Source organism: Rhopalosiphum maidis, chromosome 3 (assembly GCF_003676215.2).
Source record: "Rhopalosiphum maidis isolate BTI-1 chromosome 3, ASM367621v3, whole genome shotgun sequence".
Classification (NCBI taxonomy): Eukaryota; Metazoa; Arthropoda; class Insecta; order Hemiptera; family Aphididae; genus Rhopalosiphum; species Rhopalosiphum maidis.
Window position 1 is genome coordinate 69,406,580 of NC_040879.1, and position 21,468 is coordinate 69,428,047.

Genomic DNA, 21,468 nt, shown 5'->3' on the forward strand with positions numbered 1-21,468 from the left:
ACTTTTGTAGGGAATAGTATTTATGATTATTAATATCCTTGTTTTGATTAAATTTTAATTATTTTTAAATGGTGATTAGTCGTAATAATAATAAGATCTATTTGCTACCTATTATTAAGTTTTAGATCCTCCATGAATATAATGTTAATGATTTTTAATATGATTTTTTAGTGATTGTTATGTTTGTGTATGGTGCAAACGTTACTATATTTTTCTCTTAACAAAAAAAATATAGACTTCAACAACTACACAGGTATTGTAGCACACCAATAAGCAATAATAAATAATTTATCTTTTGTGTTATAAAAATGATAAATGTTCAGTGAATTTTTTTCCAAAAAGGTCAAAATTACTTAAAAAGAAAGAATTCTCGAGCTAATATAAAAATTCATAAGTTGTAAAATGAACTGAACGATATAAAAGTCGAAATGAGTAAGATGTCTCAAGTCACATTAAATGAAATTTTGCTGAAATCAAAAATACCAGACAGTCAAGTTATGTTAGTAAAAGAAATATTTTCAGCAGCTAAATTTAAAAATTCTAAATTAAGAAGATATCGCGAAAACTGGATGCTTTCTTGCTTATTATTTCAGATAAGGTAAGAATTTATTCTATACATAAGTTATTATTAGTAAGTTAATAATATATATAAAATATTAACATATTTATATGCACTTAATATCTATAGTTAATAAAAGTGGTCTAACATTTTTGATTACATAAAAAGATTTAATTTTTCACAATTTTACAGGTCTTCCAGTGGTTATTGATATTGTTTGAAAACAAAATACTACCTTTACCATGTGTTACCAGTATAAAAAATTATTTATTAACAGCAAAAATAGGTTGTGGCTTTGATCAAGGTTTTTTAAACTGCTACAAAAAAAATTTTTCAGCTAAAACTGAATATCAAAAAAGGTGATACTGGTTTTTGATGAAATTTTCTTACGAGAGAGTATTCATGTAAATACTAGAACCCTAACTTACTATGGACTAGAAGATTTTTGGAATGATTTCGAAAAGAGAACACATAAGAAAGCAAATCATGCTCAAGTGTTAATGATACAAAGTCTCGCTGATAACTTACAACAGCCCATTGCAATTTTTGCCTCAAAAGGTCCTGTAAAAGGTAAGAGATGGCTTTATATTAAGTAGAATCAGTGATTTAAATAGTTTCGCTATAAGACTAAGTATGGAAATAGGCCTGTAATTTCTAACGTTAGATTTTTCTCCGGATTTGAAAATGTAGGAAATTGAACTATTTTTCTAGATCGACGGAAAAATACCTTCGTTCAAAGTACGTAAGTAAGTTTGGTTAATCAGGGCCTCAAGGCAAAAATATTTGTTTCAAAACTTAAGTATTCTTTGCGATTCAAAACCCTCTATTGAGTAGATTAGTATAACTAAATGTTAATTTATATCAATAATGTATAGTTATTATATTAGAAATGAATATACCTATATAAAAAAAAGTATATAAGTATTATGTTCTAAGTAAATTCAAGTATAATAATTATTATATTAGGAGTTGTGGAAAATAAAGCGAAAAAGAACATCGATGACTAAGGCAAAGAGAATCGTACGCCAAACGCAACTCCAAAATTGATAAGGCGATTAAACTTGTTGATAAAGTGCTTTTAAAAAAATTGAAGAGGAACAACAGGAAAGGAGGTTGGTCAGTTATATCATGGATTGGTCCATTTATTATTGAAAGCATCTCTGATAAAAATACATGTATGCTAAAGAAAGGAAAATCGGGTTCTCAAAAATAGACAACATTTGAAAAATAAAAAGTTTTATGAACCTTCTCAAGATCATATTATTAGTGAACTAGAAGATCAATTGATCTAAATTCCTCAAGATGTCGAACTTATACAAAACACTCATAAACAACAATTATATCGACCCATCAGTAAATATTGGATGTTAAACCAATGTAAATTTATAAATATAGATTTTTCAAGTATCAAAAGCAGGGTTTCTAAAACAAAGAAAACCATCAACCACGCCAAAAAAAATAATAGACGTTCTGAGCGATGGCAATTGTTGGATTGGGTGTTTATCTGTATGGATAAATGGATCGGAAGAACACCACGAAGTCATTCGACAAAAACTTTACCAGGTAATATAATACTATATCCGAAATAATCATTGTGAGGCTCGTTTTTCATCGCCTCTACTTACTGAAAATAGATCTACTATTATAGTCAGCTCGCAGTCACAGCTACAGGCACTGCGGCACGTTCAGCAAACAAATAAACAATCAATTGTTATTGTTGTAATACTTATGTATATGTCACTATATATATGTATAATTAAAATTATATTATATTATAACTATTTTTATATTTTTGAATTCCATTCGTACTAGTTAATTGTTGTTATGATAGGGGCGGGGGATACATAAATAGCCTCACTAAAAAAATACAACCAAAACAGCCACTGAATTTGATTTTAGCTGGTAATGCTTCTCGCATAACTATTGCGTTTTTGAATTTTACAAGATACCTGTTAAATAAGCATCAATACATAAATATATTTGTGAATTATGATTATTAAGATACTTAATAAAAAAATAACTAAAATTTTAAACTCGCAATATTTTTTCAATAAGTCAAAAATATTTATTATTTAATAATAATGCTAAAAGTTTTAGTATGTCCCTTTTCCTTGCCTATATAAATTATACTTGTAATAATATTTACATAATCATAATACCTATACCTTGTTGAGTAAGAAATTAAACATCCATTCTCAGAAAATTATGGTAGCTTTTACTGACTTCCGTGGAAAGTTCTCTTAAGAGACAATTTGATGCCCCTAAACCTTTAAACAGTTTTTTTTAACTTAATATAAATTTGAATAAAATATATCGGTGAATATTTTTAATTATTAATTATCATACCTAATTTTTATTTTTAAGAAAAAATTAATTTAAAGTCAAATTCAATATTAAATACCAATACCAAAGATTCAAATATACCTAAACATGATAATAACTGTAAAGAAGAAAATGGTAACTAACAAACAGTAAATACTAACTATATTTTTTTTAAATAATCTTAAGTATGAAATTTTGGTTGGTTAATCAACTAATAAATAATGATTTGATTTTTGTAGAATAAAATGTATTGAATCTTACTTTGACTATTCTAACTGATTGTGCACACTATGATGGAGAAGTAGAAAATAGTGTCATTAATAGAAACATTATATCATTTGGTCCATTCAAGCCAATCATTGAATTTCCAAAAAATAATGATGACAGAAAATGTTCTTCCAATTTCTATTTTGTTTCTGCACGGTCTGGTTCAAAAATACCTCGTTGTTGGTAATGCTATTCTGCAGTCTTAGATAGAGCTTACTGTGAACCATGTTGGTTGTTTGCTAATAGAAAAAGTACATATTTTAAGTCTGAACGGATAAACCTACGATTCCCCGTTCCACAGACCGCTGTAGAATGCGGTCTAACTGCGACCGGCCGTTTTTTAGTTTTTACACAGGCCTAATTATATCTAGATACAGTTTAATCTTTTTCTTCGGTGAATACTTTATCTTTATGACTTTTGATTTTAATACTTTCATATTTTGTAAAAGTATGGGCTTAAACGCTCAGTATGTCACTTATTGCGTGACATTACAATATACCCAGTCATACACACTGAATATGTTGACAAAAGATTTTTTTTTAACTTTAAGTAATCAACCACAAATTTTTTAATTATCAATTATATTCTGGCAAATAATGAAAATGCCGATTATCTTAAACTCTTAAGTGTGGAAGAGCTATGAATTTATACCATGTATAGGTTCAGTAATTTGAATTGTTACACCGAATGAACATAAAACAATATAATATTCATTATTCTTGACATTTTGACAACAATATTTTAATTATTAATATTTAAAATAATTATATACAATATGATATAATATTTAATTCATTTATTTGCGGTAGACCACATACTAAGCTCGTAAATTCACCGGTAGACCGCATACTATACAATAGTTTGTAATTTAATATAAATTAATACAAACAACAATTAAATCGTATAATCATAATAAATAAATGCATTGTTATTTATTGATAGGAACCTATTATAATTAATTGTAAAAGTAAAAAAGTGTTCTAATTAACGTTTCTTTGGTTAACGTCGTGTTTTCTACGACGTTAAACGAGGACTTACTGTGTACACATTTTTAAAGCATATTTAGTAACTACCATTTAAGAGATATAAGTTCCGATCCCTAGCTGATAACCGATAATATAATACAATTAATACCAATATTGCAATATACCATATCTTCAGCGGTTACACAGTTAATAAATTTAATTTATAATTCCGTATTATTATAGTAATTTGAAAAACCTTGGTTGATAACTAAATAAGTTATTCGTTAATTAATCATTAGGTATCAATATTTTCTGAGTGTAATCAATGTATTATTTGTAATCAATAGTCATCTAAAACCGAACACGTTTAAAAAAAGAAATAATATTTTTCAAGTGAAATATTTCAATATTAGAACATAGGGGTATACATCTGTATATAATATTAGTATTTACTATATATGTTATACGTTATAGGTACAAAGAACAGTCAACACGATGCAGTTACACCCACAATTGAATGTAACAACCCTACGCTAATACTAACACACATATATATGTACAATGTACATGCATATATACCGAGTGTTCAAATTGTTTGGAGACATTTAATATTACTGTACACATATTTTGATTCTTACTTAGGTTATAGAGCAACAACAGATAACAGCCCTACGTACCTCTATGTATAACGCAGAGCATTTAATAACTTCAATAATTATATCATAATATTATCGTTTACCAATTCTAATCTACTCGAATACCAATTTCAAGACTTTTTGAACACCCTGTAGTATATCCATTGCAGCCCGAGCTGTACACAACAAAATGAGTTGTGTACAAAAGAAATTCCAAACCCATGATGGCGATATTATCTATATTAAATATTGTACTACCACTACCCCAATATTTTATGTGTAAGTCACGATTCCCCAGAGTGCACATGAAAATTGATTTTCGATGAATAAAAAAAAATAATTTAACAAATTCAAAAAAATATAGTATAGTATCTAAAATATTGTACATAGATGATTGAATTTAAATTTTTCACAAATCACAGATTTTGTACACATATAGGGATTGAGAAAGGCAATCTGCTATACAACAAAGAGACTTCGTCGGTTTTTTCTTGTATAATTGTAGATTGGTAGACACTGTTCATTCGACGTTTGTGGTGGAGGAGGTGACAGTCGGTTGGATATATACCTGTATACTATTTCCCATTTCTACGGCCTATCATTATGTTATTGTAAACCGGTTACTAACAGTCTTATTTTTTTACGTCTCTTGATTTTATGTTTATGTGCGCCACAAAATTGGTAATATTTAAAAAAAACTTTATTTCTTTTATTAAAGGAAATTATTTTTATATTCAATAAGCATTTCAATTTCTGCGTTAATTATAATAATTCATAATATTTACAAATAGCATTAATCTGTAAACGTATATTCGTTGTTGTTTGATAAATTTCGTCTTTTTTACGCAAATACACACAAAGGGTAACATACATTTTTTAATAATAATTAAACATTATCGTTCTTTTGACCTTATGAAGTTAATCAATTATACATAATGAACGAGTTTATTTATAGATTATTGGTTAATTAGTTATTAAATTTAACTTTAAATAATTGTGTATATTTCAGATTAACGATGAAGACTTTAATTTTGATATGCATATCTATACATTTAATAAGCGCAAAATTATTGGACGAACAACGAAAACATGATCCGTTCTGGGACGACTTAAACACCCATTGCGGATCAGAATTGGCAGATGAGTTGGAGGCGATATGCCATGGAAAATACAACGAGCTACCAGGTTAGTCGAATATGTATTTGTAGAGTTATTCTAAGCTTTGTTTGTAGATATTATATCTAATTGAATATAATTTGCAGAACGTGTTTATAAATTCCTTTCTTAGATGTCTTACCTATTATAATATATTTATAGTGAAAATTGGAAATGAAATTTTTAGTTTCCTAAATAATTATGTATGCAACTGTAAACAAGACTTAGTTTGAAAGTTTAATATCTTTTCAATTTTATATTTACCTTCATTTTTTTCATTTTTAGTTGGTGTGTCCCAATCAATAGTGCATCGCCGGAAAATGGGTATACCACTTATAACAGAAGAGTGCTGTTATAATCCATGCACCCGTCGGACATTAAAAGAATATTGTGCACCAAATCAACAATAGGTAAAAATCAATCAATAATAGAAAATAATGTTAAATTTAATTATTTAAAGTTAACAAATTATTAGTAGATATGTAAGTATAAACTAAATAAAATAGGTATTTTTGATGGCTTGTTAATTTCAATATTATAATTTTTATAAATAATGTTATTTCAAACAAACATTAAGTAAACTGATACATTATATTTAGAATAAGAATTTGAATAGTATTAATAGTATTAATTTATATGAACCATTTAATTATAAAAATGTTTGTAAATCAAACACTGATATTGTGTTATCAGATTTTGCTTTAGAAAATTTTTCTGTATACTTTAATTTACTGATTTACAATTATAATAATTATCATGGAAATATTTATCAAGGTACACCGTTGAGTTATTATTTATTGGATAAATATTTTTCCAGGGGGTAATTGCGCTTTCTGTGACATTAGTAGTAAATGAGATCTAAAAAATATCTTTATATCTTCAGTGAATAATAGGAATCATACTATTTCCCAGAGTTTATGAAAAGTGAAAAAATAGATAAAGATGTCCACTTGAAATTGGTTTCTTCTCTTTTAAGCCATGATAGTAGGTACTGGATTATCATCGATCCCATTTATCAACACTTAAGCAGCCTAATTTATAAAACTGAATGATGAAATGTCAATTTATAAAAGTTTATATAAAAGGATACATAAGCATTTTTTTGATTAACAATTAATTTTATGTTATGTTTATTGTTTCAGAGTGATTTTTAAATATTCTTTAAAATTGAAAGTTATGTGATTGACAATGACAATGAAGCTTTTATATATATTTAAAAATAAACTTTTGGTACTTAACTTAATAAAATGTTTATCAGTTATTTTGTTTAAGTAATTTATGTATGCATATTGATTATCCCAAACAATTTTTTCTTTCTTTAACCTTTTACCTAACACTACAACACGTGATACTTAAATTTTATATGACATAAAGAAAAAAAATTTTAATTTAGTTAAATCTAAATATCAAATTTACAGAACGAATGTATTGGGTATGTGTTCTGGTTTATTAAAAGAACTGAAAATGTAGGTAAATAGTTATATCAATGGGTACACAATCAAAACCGAATAGAATACAATATGAATATAATATTTAGTCATATATAATTTATCATTAGTGTACATTATTTACTATCTGTATATATAATCACACACACATGTATATATGTGTATGCACATGCAAATTATATATATACATAATATATAACTATATAAGCATTTTATTATATGGTAAATTTACTTATTCTAATCAAACTGCAAGCTTGCCATTTATTAGCTGAACCAAGGAGTGAGAAATAGATTTAATATTAACTAGGAACATACTTAATATATTTAAAATACTTAAAAAAATATTTTTATTATTAGAAAAACAAAATACTAAAATTCATTTAAATTACACCACTTGTTACACATGAACATAGTCGGAGGTATATGCAAAGAGAATGCCGTTTTTGAGATCCGGTCGATGGGTATAATAGGAGTGGATAACATAGTCTCTGTATATTAGGAACATAATAATGTATTATAATTTATTAAGTATATGAATTAGTAACTATTATACGATAGATTTTACATGACTAATGAGCATATTATGAGCATTAGCATAATATAACATAAATATTAATACATATTAATATTAAATAACAATATTAGAAAAGAGATTTAATTCAATTGGTACCTATATGATATTACACAAAATAAATTTTCTTATCGGCTCCTGTCACATTTTTTCCTCAAATGATTTAAAACTATTTATCAATTATTATTCAAATAAAACATGTGGAAGAAATTCTCTACATTGGAACATGATATAATTAGGTATAAATATATTAAATATTTAAAAATTTAACTGTCTGCACATGATTGTCACATTACAATCGGGTAAGCATGATAAATTATAATAAAATGTTAGGTTTAGGTAGATTTGATCACAATTTTGTATTAAATAATAGCAATACTGTACAGTATGTCTGGAATCAACAACAATAGTTTCACTGTAATGCTAAGAAGTTTATACATCCGATAATAGTGATATATATACACGTATTATATACAATATAATTATACCTTATAAAGTAACAGTTTTTGACTTAAAAACTATAAAAAATGATCAAATATTTAAAAAATTCATTTTTTTTGTGCTTGTCAGAACTATAAATGTTTAGAAAAGTCAAATGTGTCTTTTGCTGATTTGATAAACCTAATTATAAATATAATATTATTATAGATGTGTGAGCCTTAGTTTCTTTCGATTCAATTCCAGTAGTTCCACCAATAATTATTTTACAAATCATCAGCTTTCTATTCATTATACTGATACATTGTATTCATATTTGAAGTACAATATTAATTTATACTTGAAAAACATAGAAAATGTATTAATTTAATTTTTTGTCATCCTATACAATCGTAGTTCATAACCAAATTAACACTCATCGTGCATCTTGGTTCTCTGTATTATTCAATTTTTTGTCTATGATATTAATTCTTAGGTATCATTAAACCTATTAAAATTTACTTTTATAATTAAATTACACAATAAAATTGTATATTGAAAATGTTTATGTTCAAAATGTATTTATTTTTGCAACATTTATTAATTATATATTATTATATTAATATATTTTTAATATTTTTATTTAGTAAGAATACGAATAAGACAGTGGTTAATATGGGAAACCATTATTTTTATGTGCGATTCACAATGTTGCACAAGTTGTGGCATTACATAGGCATATGTATGTAGCTATCCATATACCCATATAATAAAATCACGAGTTTGTAACAATATCATAAACTATGAAAATAATTTTAATAATAATTAAAAATACATTTAGTTGTTAATTTGTTAATTTATAATATACTATATACTAAAATATGTACCTATTTATTTTATAAATATATTTGTACTATAAATTGTTCATTTCTGTAGTGAGTGTGCTCACACCATCGCATATATACACGAGCCGCCACTGTAAAATAGCCATAATATAATTCAAAATCAATATTCCTTATATTTTATCAACTAATTAATTTGTTTATAAGAAGTACCCGTGCACTACAATTCGCGTTTCGCACACGCTTGCTTTAATACGATGAAATTAATAGTAAAAACGATGATCGGCACTAAGCCACTCGTCCAACGGCGCTTGCCGATACGAATACCTTCGACCGAGATTAGATATAGATATATTATATTAAATGGTGCTTACGACCGTTCATATTACACCTTATACGTATCACGTACCATCCGCACCCGTGTGCGCTTAATATCAAAGTATAATAAAATGTCTGCACGTCTGTAGTTGCTAGGTGTGTGTATGTTAAGCAAGCCACTGCACCGTATAATCGGATATATTATATTTATAAAAAAACAGCCGGTATAATTATAAAGATCACCCGTAAGCCACAATCCAGTATCGACGACACGTGTTACAAGTTACATATTTCGAGAAGTCCGTTTGGACGACAACTACACACAACGGCGGCTCGAAAACGATAGACAACTAAAACAACTAAGACAACTGTATACACTATAATAGGTAAACGGCGGTGTACCACGGCGGCGCGATTACAGCAAAACCGACTGAACGCGACGGGCAGCGAACCGGCTCCGTTATCGCATGACGTTGCTTTTGGAAACGAGCCGATCGCGAATATTATCGAATGTTCTATTTATACGTAATTTTTAAATTGATTTATTGTCGACAGTCAACGTAATCGCTATTAAACTGCTATTAATGCTATTATAATAATCTAACTACGATAGTACGACTGAAATTTCAAAATCAATTAATAAAATTAGTAAGAGTAACCGATCCGGTAATACCTATATTTTAAAGAAACCGGAACTTATTGATTAATGTAAATTTAAACTTATTAAAAACTTATTACTCATACAAGTATATATTATGTAGGTATAATATATCTATAGTTATATTGTATATTTATATGAAGTCTAGGTTAAGACGAGCTAGGTCTGTAGAAGTATAAGATGAAACTAATAAGTAATAACAAATTAACACCTTTAATACAAAATGATGCTATTATTCAGTAGGTATATTTCTTTATGAGATAAACATTCATTATCATTATAATATTATAATGGATTTGAGCGGAACGTCCGAACGTGTAGTGTCTGTGTCGACTGGATAACTTATAGGTACCTAACGTTCTAGTGGCATGCTGTCAAACTTAAAGGAGCACACAACATGTAAAGCCTATTCTTCCGCTTTCTTAGTATTTTGTTGGCACTAGTCGCGATATGAATTCGAGTGTTTTGCCCCACTAGTCGCCTTATCTAGACATTTAAAACAGTTACTCGTCGTAATTGCCTATATTATACGTGTAAAAGTCTCTTGTTTCAAAGAACGATTTACGCATTAAGATTACACTTTCAAATGTTCAATAATAGAAAGAATGTATGTTTTACACATGATAGTTTTAGTGATATACCAAACATATATATGTTACGAGCAAAGTGAGGTAGTCGGGCATTGTGCACAATGCCCAATTTTATTGGTTAAAGTGAAAATAAAACACATTGCTGGGACATTGTGTACAATGATCGAATGCGTGAAGGATAATGTATGCTACCATGTATAAAACTATACATACTATACCTATTGTAAAATAAATATTATATTTATTTATTATTATATTGATTAGATACAATATACATGCTAGTATACATACTAATCGTAATTATTTTTTTAGTTTAATAGGTAACACTGAAGTTTGGCTGAGTTGAGTATATTTGTAACATTTTGTTGTAATTTTAAACATTCTTCTTCTGAATCACTACCAGTCATATCATCCATATAGAAATCTCGTCTTATCGTTTTGGATGCATTTGGAAACTTTTTAGTACTTCATTTTCCCTTGCTAGTTCGTCTAAACATTTTGTTGTCATGAAGGAAGCTGGAGTGGTACCATAAGTTACTGTGTTCAATTGATACTTACGCAAAACTTCTCTGGAATGCTTTCGCCAAACTATCCGTTGTAGACCTCGATATTCTTTGGCCACTTCTACCCGCTTAAACATCTTTTCAATGTCAATAGTTATTACAATCTGATGTTTACGGAACCGACTCAAAATAGAAAATAAATCTTCTTGTATACCTGGGCCGCGCATAAACACATCATTCAATGCAATACTGTTTGATCCCTTTGCGGACGCGTCAAACACGACTCTGACCTTCGTGGTTAAACTTGATGATTTTATGACGGCATGATGTGGTAAATAAAATATCGGCATGGTTGTTACATTGTCCTTGATTTCTTCCATATGACCTATTTCTAAGTATTCGGTCATACATTTGATTACTCCACACGTAGTTGATTGTCGCGTTGAAGCATTCTCTCGACGTTCATGAAACGACAAGTTGCCATATTCAGGTTATCTCCTAACTCATCAACCTTTGAATTTGTGGGCAATCGTAATACAAATCGACCATCAGAATTTCGGGTAAATGTTTTCATAAAATGATCAACAACTTCTTGCTCCTCTGCACATCGAAGGTTTAATTTTGAATAGCGGCCAAATAGCTGTTCCTCCTTGGGTTGAATCGCCTCCCAATTTTCCTCCAGAGACCTGCCAATTCCTAAAAGACAAGTCATACCGATTTCTCTAGTTACGACATACCCAAGTCTAGTTCCTTGTAATGATATGTTTCCAACGTTTAATGGAATTCTTTCAGGGGTCAGAATATCAAAAAATATACCAGCACCTATTAATAAATCCACTGGACCTGCCAGGTCGAATTTTGGGTCAGCTAATTGTGTTGCCAATTTGTTACTTATTTTCCAGCCATCTATGGGCTTTTTGCAAGCTGAAAGATCACTTACTACAGTAGGTAAAACATGACATGCTATATTGAGATTGAATGATGAGATACATGCCAGTATTTGAATATTGACTCTCGAAGTAGTTTGCAGCCGGCTTGTTCCAATTCCACATACTAGTAATAAAATCCTTTCACTGGGCAATTTCAATTTATTTTGGAGACCCTTGGAAATGAAGTTTAATTGAGAGCCACTGTCTAACACTGCACGACATTTATGAGCCCTGCCATTATTGTCTGTGACTAGAATTACCGCAGTTGATAAGAAAACATAGCTATTTGCTAATGTAGCTGCCATTAGGTGAAGTTACTGGTAAAGAGTTTTCTTCTTGTACATTGTTTGTTATGTTGTTATTGGCATTATCTAATCGTCCCTCAAGATGAAGTAGTGTATTATGCCTACGATGGCAACGACTACATGAAAACTTTGACTTGCAAACATTCGCTAAATAAAACCCAGATAAACAATTGAAACAAAATCTTGCATCCCTGATTATATAAAAACGTTCTATATTAGTAAGTTTCTTAAAAGTTTCACAAGCATATATTTTGTGTTGACCATTACACTTAGGGTAGATGATATTTTCGGTTTCAGCAATTAAAGTGAGTTTTTTCGATTTTTTTTTCGTATTCCTTCCTTCTTGACGTAATTTGTTGGCTGTTCACTTCACTTGAAATCTGTTTACTGAAGTCAGAGTTCTCCAATGCAACACATATGCTTGATATAAAACTTTCTAATGTCCCATATTTTGGTAGGTCAGTGGATTCTTGGCGCAATTGCCAATCCTGACTTGTTGCTGGATCTAGTCTACCAATTATAATGGTTACTAACCAGGCATCCCATTGATCTGTTGGTTGTTTCAAAGCCTTAAGAGCTGAAATATGAACACAGATGTGGGCGTGAATACCTTGTATCTCACTTGCAGTGGGTTTTTGGATGTGTGGAATGTCCAATATCGAGCGACTATATGATTGAATCACAAGACCTTGATTGTTATATCTTTGTTTTAGGCGATTTATTGCAATTTCATAATTTATGTCTGTCATTGGTACAGATTTCACTTAGTTGAGAGCAGAGCCAGCGAGACTTGATCTTAAATAATAAAATTGTTGGGCTGAAGAAAGTCCAGTATCTCCGTGCACCATGACACGAAAGCAATCATAGAACGATTCCCAGTCTTGAATATCGCCACTGAATGTTGGCAGTGAAATAGGTTCTAGCCGAACTCGATTACTTGAAGCCGACGTGCTGACGTGCCAATTGATGTATTATTAATGCTTGAGTTAAGACATTTTTTCGTATTAATAATTTCTTAAATTTGAGAACGAACACAATAATAATCATTCTCAAATTTGGTACGTTCCTCTTCTTCTAAATCTTGGTCTTCGACTAAAAGTTCTAACTGAGTTTGTGTGTCATCAAATTTTTTGTTTATTACAGGCAGCTCTTCTTGCCTAAATTCCAACAGTGTAATTGGATCTTCATTTACGTCAAACTTAGAAACGAATGTCTTCATTCGCGTAAGTGACGCCTTAATTATGCCACGTTTTTTTTTTTTTAATCCGGAAATATCCTTTTTCTGACTTGAATCTAACACTATCTTATGCAATAAGTGCACAATATAATATAATAATATGAGAGTCCTATAAATTTACAGACACAAAAAATAAACAAACTAACTGATAAGACTCGAGAATATTATAATTAATTTAATATAATAATTTCAGAACTGTGCAAAGGTACCTACTATATTTTGTCACATATGATAATAATGAAGACGTGTATATCATATAAGAAATAAAATAATAAAATAATTCCACTGCCAATATACGAAGATTATATCAAAATATTAATATCAATATACGAAATAAAATAATAATTAAATAATTCCACTGCCAATATACGAAGATTATATCAAAATATCAATATCAATATAAATAAACTATTGATTAAATTTTCTTCACCAAAGCTGTTCTATGTATTATTATACAATATTATACACTGATCACGTCGAGGTCACCAAAATGAACGGGCCGGGAACATAAAATAATAATATGTACACCCAGACATCAAAATTATTGCTCACCACTAACACCTAAAACCTTGATAATATATATGACACTAGAATAGCTGGGTGTGTAGTGATGTAAATAGCTCGAACAGCAGGGATTGCCGGGCAAATACTGTTGAGCTATGTATTGCCAGATGTATAAATGTATAAGTGTGTATATTGTGTGTGTGTGTAAGACTTAAAAACTATAGAACACGGATAACTCAAATAATGGTAACGCAGATTGTAAATATGGTAAAAAATATATAATAATAAATAGTTACGGCCCTTTTAGCCCAACAACGAAAAATAATAATATAATAGTTGCCGGTTCGGCACAACCAATAATAAATAATAATATTATACAGCTAAGTATTAATAATAATGCATAACAAAATATCAATTGGTATAACTTTAAAAAATACAAATAAAATAATAATTTAGAAAAAAACTCACAATTGTCGGTGCTCGGCTGGCCAACTGCTTGCCTAATCTAGCCTATATAATTAATAATTTCATACACATAACAAATATATAAATAATAAAAATGTGGCGATTAGCGCCTATAAAAAATATAAATAAAAATTGCGAAGATTAGCGCCAATAAAATATCATAAAATATTAATAAGGCGCGAATCGCCGTATATATAATATATAATAATAAAAATGTGGCGATTAGCGCACACAAATATAAAAACAATAATTCGTGCCATGCACCGATGCTATAACAAAAAGGCGATTCGCGCCTTGCACTAATTATTCACCAAAACCACTGTTGGTGATGATATAATAAATATAAAAAATGTGCGAAATTTTTTTAATTTCAATAATTACTTTAAAAACATTAAATAAAATACAATCAATAATGTGCGTTACATTATCAACTGACGTATTCTTATAAAAAATGTAATATGATTTGTCAATTATTTCTAACTTTTAAAACCTTATATTATATTTTTAATATTTTCACATTTACTATCAATATTTATAAAGAAAAAATCAAATATATAAAATTTCAATAAGACAACTTAAAAATATTTTGAAAAAATGTAATATTAAAACTTTTAATACTATTCTAAGTTATCATATTATGTCGGAGATTTAATGATACCGCCAGCTATTAATTCTACGGCTACTGTTTATAATATCTACATATCGATTCCGCTGGCAACTGTTTATCTCTCTCCCCCCCTAATTGTATAATTCAAAATTAAAATGTATAATCTAATTAATATAAATACAATATAAATGTAATGACTACTTTTAGTAATATTTGGACATGTTTTATAAAAGTGAATTGTTCCAAAAATATTTATTTAGCAAAGATAAATCATTTTATACAATTTAGACTATACATTTTATAAAATATTCATAAACACGTATTAATTAGAATATACATTTTAGTTTTGAAATATTATACAATTACAATCATTTTATTAATATATAATAGCAGGGATTGTAAATAGGATTTTTAAATTTTTTCAATGTGCCGATTTATAAAAAATAATTTCAGTCGTGCCATAATTATTTTTATTAACACAGAAAAATACAAATGAAAAATATAATTGAAAAATTACTCATTATAATGTAAAAAATTATGATTTTTTTTTTCAGTTTTAGGAAGTATAGACATTTTCCTGATATGTCATCGTGTTAATAAACATATCTATTTTAATTTCAAAGATTTTTATTAATCCAAACATGACTTCAATTGTTTTCCCGCGTCCTTATAATTTTTTATTCAAAGTATTTAAATGTAATGTTATATCTGTGAAAAACATCAGTTTTGTAAGCCATTCTGTATTATAAAGTTCTTTAAATTCATTCTTATTATCATGTAAAAATAGACGAATTTCGTCTAATTTACAAATTTGTCTAACAATATGGCCCGACTTAGCCAGAGTACTTTATTGCACATTAAAGAGTATCATATTCACAGTTAACATCATAAATTTTTTTTTTAAATTGTCTTTTATGCATATCACGAGCAACTATAAAATTAATAATTTTATTAACTTGTTCTGACAATTCTTTTAAATCAGTTGTGCCGACTTTAGGACTTTAGGTTCAATGGTCCGTGATGGCAAACAATTTCGAACATTCTATAATTTTTGTTTTTTTTTTGTATGTGACATTTTGAATAAAAATTAATATTAATAACGTAAAATTCGCACACGGTCGTATTGTCTCAATACACGAACGAGAACTGATTATATAATATTAATATAATATCCTAATTTATATATTATGTAGGAATATATATTTAAAAATAGGGTGAGGGGAGATAAATAGTAGCCGGTGGAATCGATATAAAATCGGCGGAATCAATAAACGCCCTATTATGTCTACTAATAAAAAGATAAAAATATTACATTCACAATATCCTGAAAAAAAGTATACTGTTAATAACCAAATATCGTATCTCTTACAATGACACAACTCCAAAATACATTAATTGCAATTAAAAAAAAATACAAAACTTATTTTAAAAAAGTATATATTTTTTTTAAATTTCAGATAATTTTTTTTATTCAATTAATTCTATCATATTATATAAAATACTGTTTTAGTTCGGTAAATCAGCTCTTGTTAAATATATTACTATTAAATGATTGATCAAGTTAGATCTTTGAGTTATGTCACTTTTTTTACTTTTCTAAAATCACTTTATTTAAAAAAAAAATCTTATTGTAAAAAAATGTAAAATAAATTATAAAAAAAAGTGGATATACTCATAGCTCTGCTGTATAGTAGACATGGCAAGTAGGTCACTATAATGAATGTGTTGAATTTGAATGCAATGCAGATATCATTGTATACGAAAAACGATTCTGAACGGAGATGATTTGTCAGTCTACGATAATTAGTTGGATATATTATATTATTAGCTATATTTAAATTGTAATATATCGTTATTTTACTCGATTTCGTAAAAAATATATTTCATGTGTTCATAAAATTTTTTCTATATTGATGCTGGAGTTTTTTTTCAGTTATTTGAAGAAAAAGTTATGAAGAACCTTGTGTTGGGTTTTTTAACCTTAAATATAAATTACAAAAATTGTGACTAACGATTTTCATTTTTTTTTTTTACTACAATAAGAACAACTTATAATAAACCTTGTATTAAATTTTAAAGATTATTTGGAAAGCCAAATTTTTTTTATCGGCATTTCAAAAAAAAAAAATTAGAAAAATCAAAAATTTCAATGATTTATAAATAGTTTAAAAAAATTCTAAATGTTTTGACAATTTAATCGTAAATAGATAACGCTAATATAAACATTTGGTGAAAATTTCAAGTATTTACAATGATTCGTTTTTGAGTTGCAGTAAAATCAAAAAATCGATTTTGTCGAAAACTGATTATGCGTAAAAATTTCCGTTTTTCTGTTACTTTTTTAGGGGTTTTCCTGACACATTTGAAAACTATTAGGAATTTTTGACTATTGACAAAGTACTAAATAATTAATTTTGCTTTTCAAAGAGGTGCTGAAGTCAAAAATCAAAGTATTATTTCTACTCCAAAACGTGATGACAGACAAAAAAGAAAAAATAAATAAAACACATTGTAAAATCAATACATTCATCACTCTGTTCAGAATCTAAAAATACAAAAATTATTGTCGTAAACATTTTTTTTCTGTTGCTTAATTTAAACCTGATAAAATTTCAATATGTCAGATAAATTGTATATATTACATTATTTTTATATTCTTTTATTACCTATACATTTAATAAAATTGTAATAAATTAAAAATAAGAAATTGTATAAATCGTAGGTATATCTCTAGTCTAGTAAAATATCAAAAATTCATTTCAGTTTCTAAATTAATTATAACAAATTCTATATATAATTATATATGCATATCAATACCATAAAAATATAAAATAAAAATAAATTATAGTTGTAAATCAATACATTAGTAATTTTTTCCATACTTATATACGGTACATCATCAGAAAAAGCTGGAATAACCAAAACTGTAAGAATTGTAATTGTAATAGATATTAAATTAAACTTTAAAAAAATCATTTCGATTATTTGATATAAGCGAAGAACAAAATTAATGTGAACGTTAAATAAAGAAATGATAATAAAATTATTACTCAAGTCATTTTGTAATCAAGTAGTCGCTAACCCCTTCTTTCTCAGAAGAGAATAAACAATATTCACAATATGTATGTTGTTTACACTTAAAAAAATATATACTATGAAAACAAAATATGTTCATTATTTTTCTAGTTCGAATTTAGGTCATTTATTATTAATATTCAAGTAATATTTAAATAGTGAATAACGATTTTAATTATATTATGACGTAAGCATAATATATACCCACACAAAACTACAAAAGTAATAATAAAATAAATTATTTTAATAGATATACCAAAAATATAACATGATTATTGATTAATGTATTTACTATATATAATAAGATATTACACATATTATTTAACACATTCATTACAGTAACCCACTTAATACCTACTTAATTTGTGTTAGAGTGGTATCAACTTGCTAGGATTTTTTGTTTGACTCTAATCAAAAAAATTTCCATTTGCTCTATCCTCCACACAAAGTATAGATTCCGAGCGAAGTGATGAATGTATTGATTTTACAATGATTTTTTTTTTTTGTATCCGTGTTCACGATAATTGATAAAACGATTCGATTTCAACCTAACGGGTATGCCTTTCATCTATCCTATTTTTCTACACAACCAACGTTTTTTCTTTTATCACGGTTCCCGCGTGAACAGCTCTTAGCCATTTTTTCGTTCGAAACAGTGCCCAGTGAATACGTGGCGATTATGAAAATTTGACTAGGGCAATTGCTTCTATGACAAAACGGCGATAATTGATCATAGGCGTGCGCAGACTTTGACCACAGGGGGGGGGCCTTAAAAAATTATTGTACTAATGAATACTAGTATAATTAAATATTTAATTGTTAATTTTATAAAGTATTTATTTAATTCAATGTGCAAATATAAAAATAAATACAAATAAAATATAAAGGTATTAAAATATATAATAATTATAATAATAATTTGAAACTTAAACAGCATAATAATACATTAATACCTATAAAAAATAGTGAAATAACGTAAATAAAGTAGTTAAAGTAGTTGATAGCTACATTGTGATAAAAAAAAATAGTCCACTAGCTGATATCAGATGAATGTTCAATTACTTGTGGGTATAACTATATGATACAAGTCAAAAAAGTATTTAACTTCACGCATAGGCGCAATTAGGGGGGGCTGGAGGGGCTAAGCCCCCTCAAAAACATTCAAAGCCCCCCCAAAACCATACAGAACTTTAAATTATTATATTGATAAATAAAAACATTATGTGATTAGTACTGAAAAAATGAATAAAATAAATTTTTGTTATTTTTTTTTTTAGTAACAATATTGTAATCATGGTCTTAAATAATAAGTCTATTATTTCTATAGTCTAGACCGTACTTAACCGTAGCGCACCGCAGTATATCATTATCAATAAACAAAGTATTATCCCCGACTTTATTTATAGCTTCCATTCTCGGTCGTTTTGCGAGTGGCCACAATTGACAAATGAAAATTTATTAAGATAAGGTATAGCTGTTATACAGTCACGTCATATTATTATGTAGGCTTATAAATAGCTCATTTACAGAAAGTACAAAAACTGTATTGACGCTATTTAACATTCGAGCATACCAAACGACCAAACCGTCCTTAGCAGACAAGCATTACAATACGTCAATACACCACCATATTTGTTATTGTTATATTTATTTCTTAGACTGCAATACTGCATTGACCATTCAATTAAGATTGCATTCCTAATACAAACATTACAAACGTACTCTCATTATTCGTTCAGTCCGTTCATTCGTGCATCATGCTTTGTGATTATATTTCGGCATTTGCTATTTTGTGAACAAAAAGTTATTACTTATCATAATTACCTAATTTTCTTTTTCTTCTTTTTTAAAATAATTTTAAAAAAGTTAGTAAACTAAAAATGTTTTCGATGTTTAATTTTAAAAAAAAAAAACAGATTGTATAATTAACAATGAAGGAGAAAATAACTCTAGTCATTCAGAAACAACTATTTCAACTTCTGATAATGATGTTTCTATATCTCCTGATGTGAATAATTGTTTAGTTGAATATAAGACAAGTCAATCAACATTATTAAGTCCTAAAGAAGGAAATAAGTTGGATATTGTCGATCTAGGTAATTTAGATTTTGGCCCTGTGCAACCTATTTTAAAGGTAAGTTATAATAATTTTATAATTTTAAGAGTACTAGCTTTTTAGCTCCAATCAGAATTTAAAATATTTTTCCTTCTTCAATATTTAATAACAAAAGTAAAATAATAAATTTATTGCATATAGGTTTATCCTAAAACAGCATTTGGATCACAAAATAGATCTTTTTGTTCCAAATATTTCAAGGAGTATAACTGGCTTGAATATAGCACAGAGAAAGATGCTATTTTTTGCTTTCCTTGCAGAATGTTTTCAACAAGTTCTGGTCATGTAAAAGATGTTTTCGTAACAACAGGTTTTAATAATTGGAAAAAGGCAAGCTTAACCACTTTAAATACACTTATTAACATTAATAGATCATAATTGTTTAATATTATCTTTAAAATGTATTATATAATAATATATACCTTTTTCTACTATTATAGTTGAGTGGAACTAGACATGCAAAAACAGGAAAAACAAAATTAAAATTGCATGAAATTTCTGACCACCACATGACTGCTAATTTAAGATGGTCAGCTTATAAAAACTCGGTGAAAAATGGTGATGTTATTGCAAATATGTCTACTGCTCTTCATAAAGAAATACAAACAAATAGAATGTACATTAAATGTTTAATTGATATTGTTTTATATCTTGGCAGACAAGGAATAGCGTTTAGAGGACACCGTGAAGATGAGACATCAGTTAATAAGGGTACTTATTATATTATTTAAAATGTACCTTAAAATTATTTAATTGAATTTCATTGTTAAAATTTGTTTGTTTTTTTTTTGTTCTAGGTAATTTTAAAGAAATGTGTGAATTTTTATCAAAACATAATCCAGACTTTTGCAATGTATATAAAAATACCTTATTGAACCATACAAGTTGGAGTAAACAAAATGAACTGATAGAGACGTGTGCTGCAAATGTTAAATCTACCATTATACAAAAAATTATAGATTGTGGAATGTTCAGTATC

The 21,468-nt window shown here is 27.7% G+C and overlaps 2 protein-coding genes and 1 pseudogene across 2 annotated transcripts; 1 reads left to right on the forward strand and 2 right to left on the reverse strand.

The window, feature by feature from the left end:
- Positions 1 to 11,178: 11,178 nt before the first annotated feature.
- LOC113557665 lies at positions 11,179 to 11,658 on the reverse strand. The gene has a single exon (XM_026963228.1). It carries the CDS (start codon positions 11,656 to 11,658, stop codon positions 11,179 to 11,181), a length of 480 nt encoding a protein of 159 aa, XP_026819029.1.
- An 8-nt stretch (positions 11,659 to 11,666) lies between these two features.
- Positions 11,667 to 12,485, reverse strand: LOC113557666. Its single transcript, XM_026963229.1, has one exon. It carries the CDS (start codon positions 12,483 to 12,485, stop codon positions 11,667 to 11,669), a length of 819 nt encoding a protein of 272 aa, XP_026819030.1.
- Positions 12,486 to 20,253: 7,768 nt separating this feature from the next.
- On the forward strand, positions 20,254 to 20,867 carry LOC113557667 (annotated as a pseudogene).
- The last annotated feature ends 601 nt before the right edge of the window (positions 20,868 to 21,468 follow it).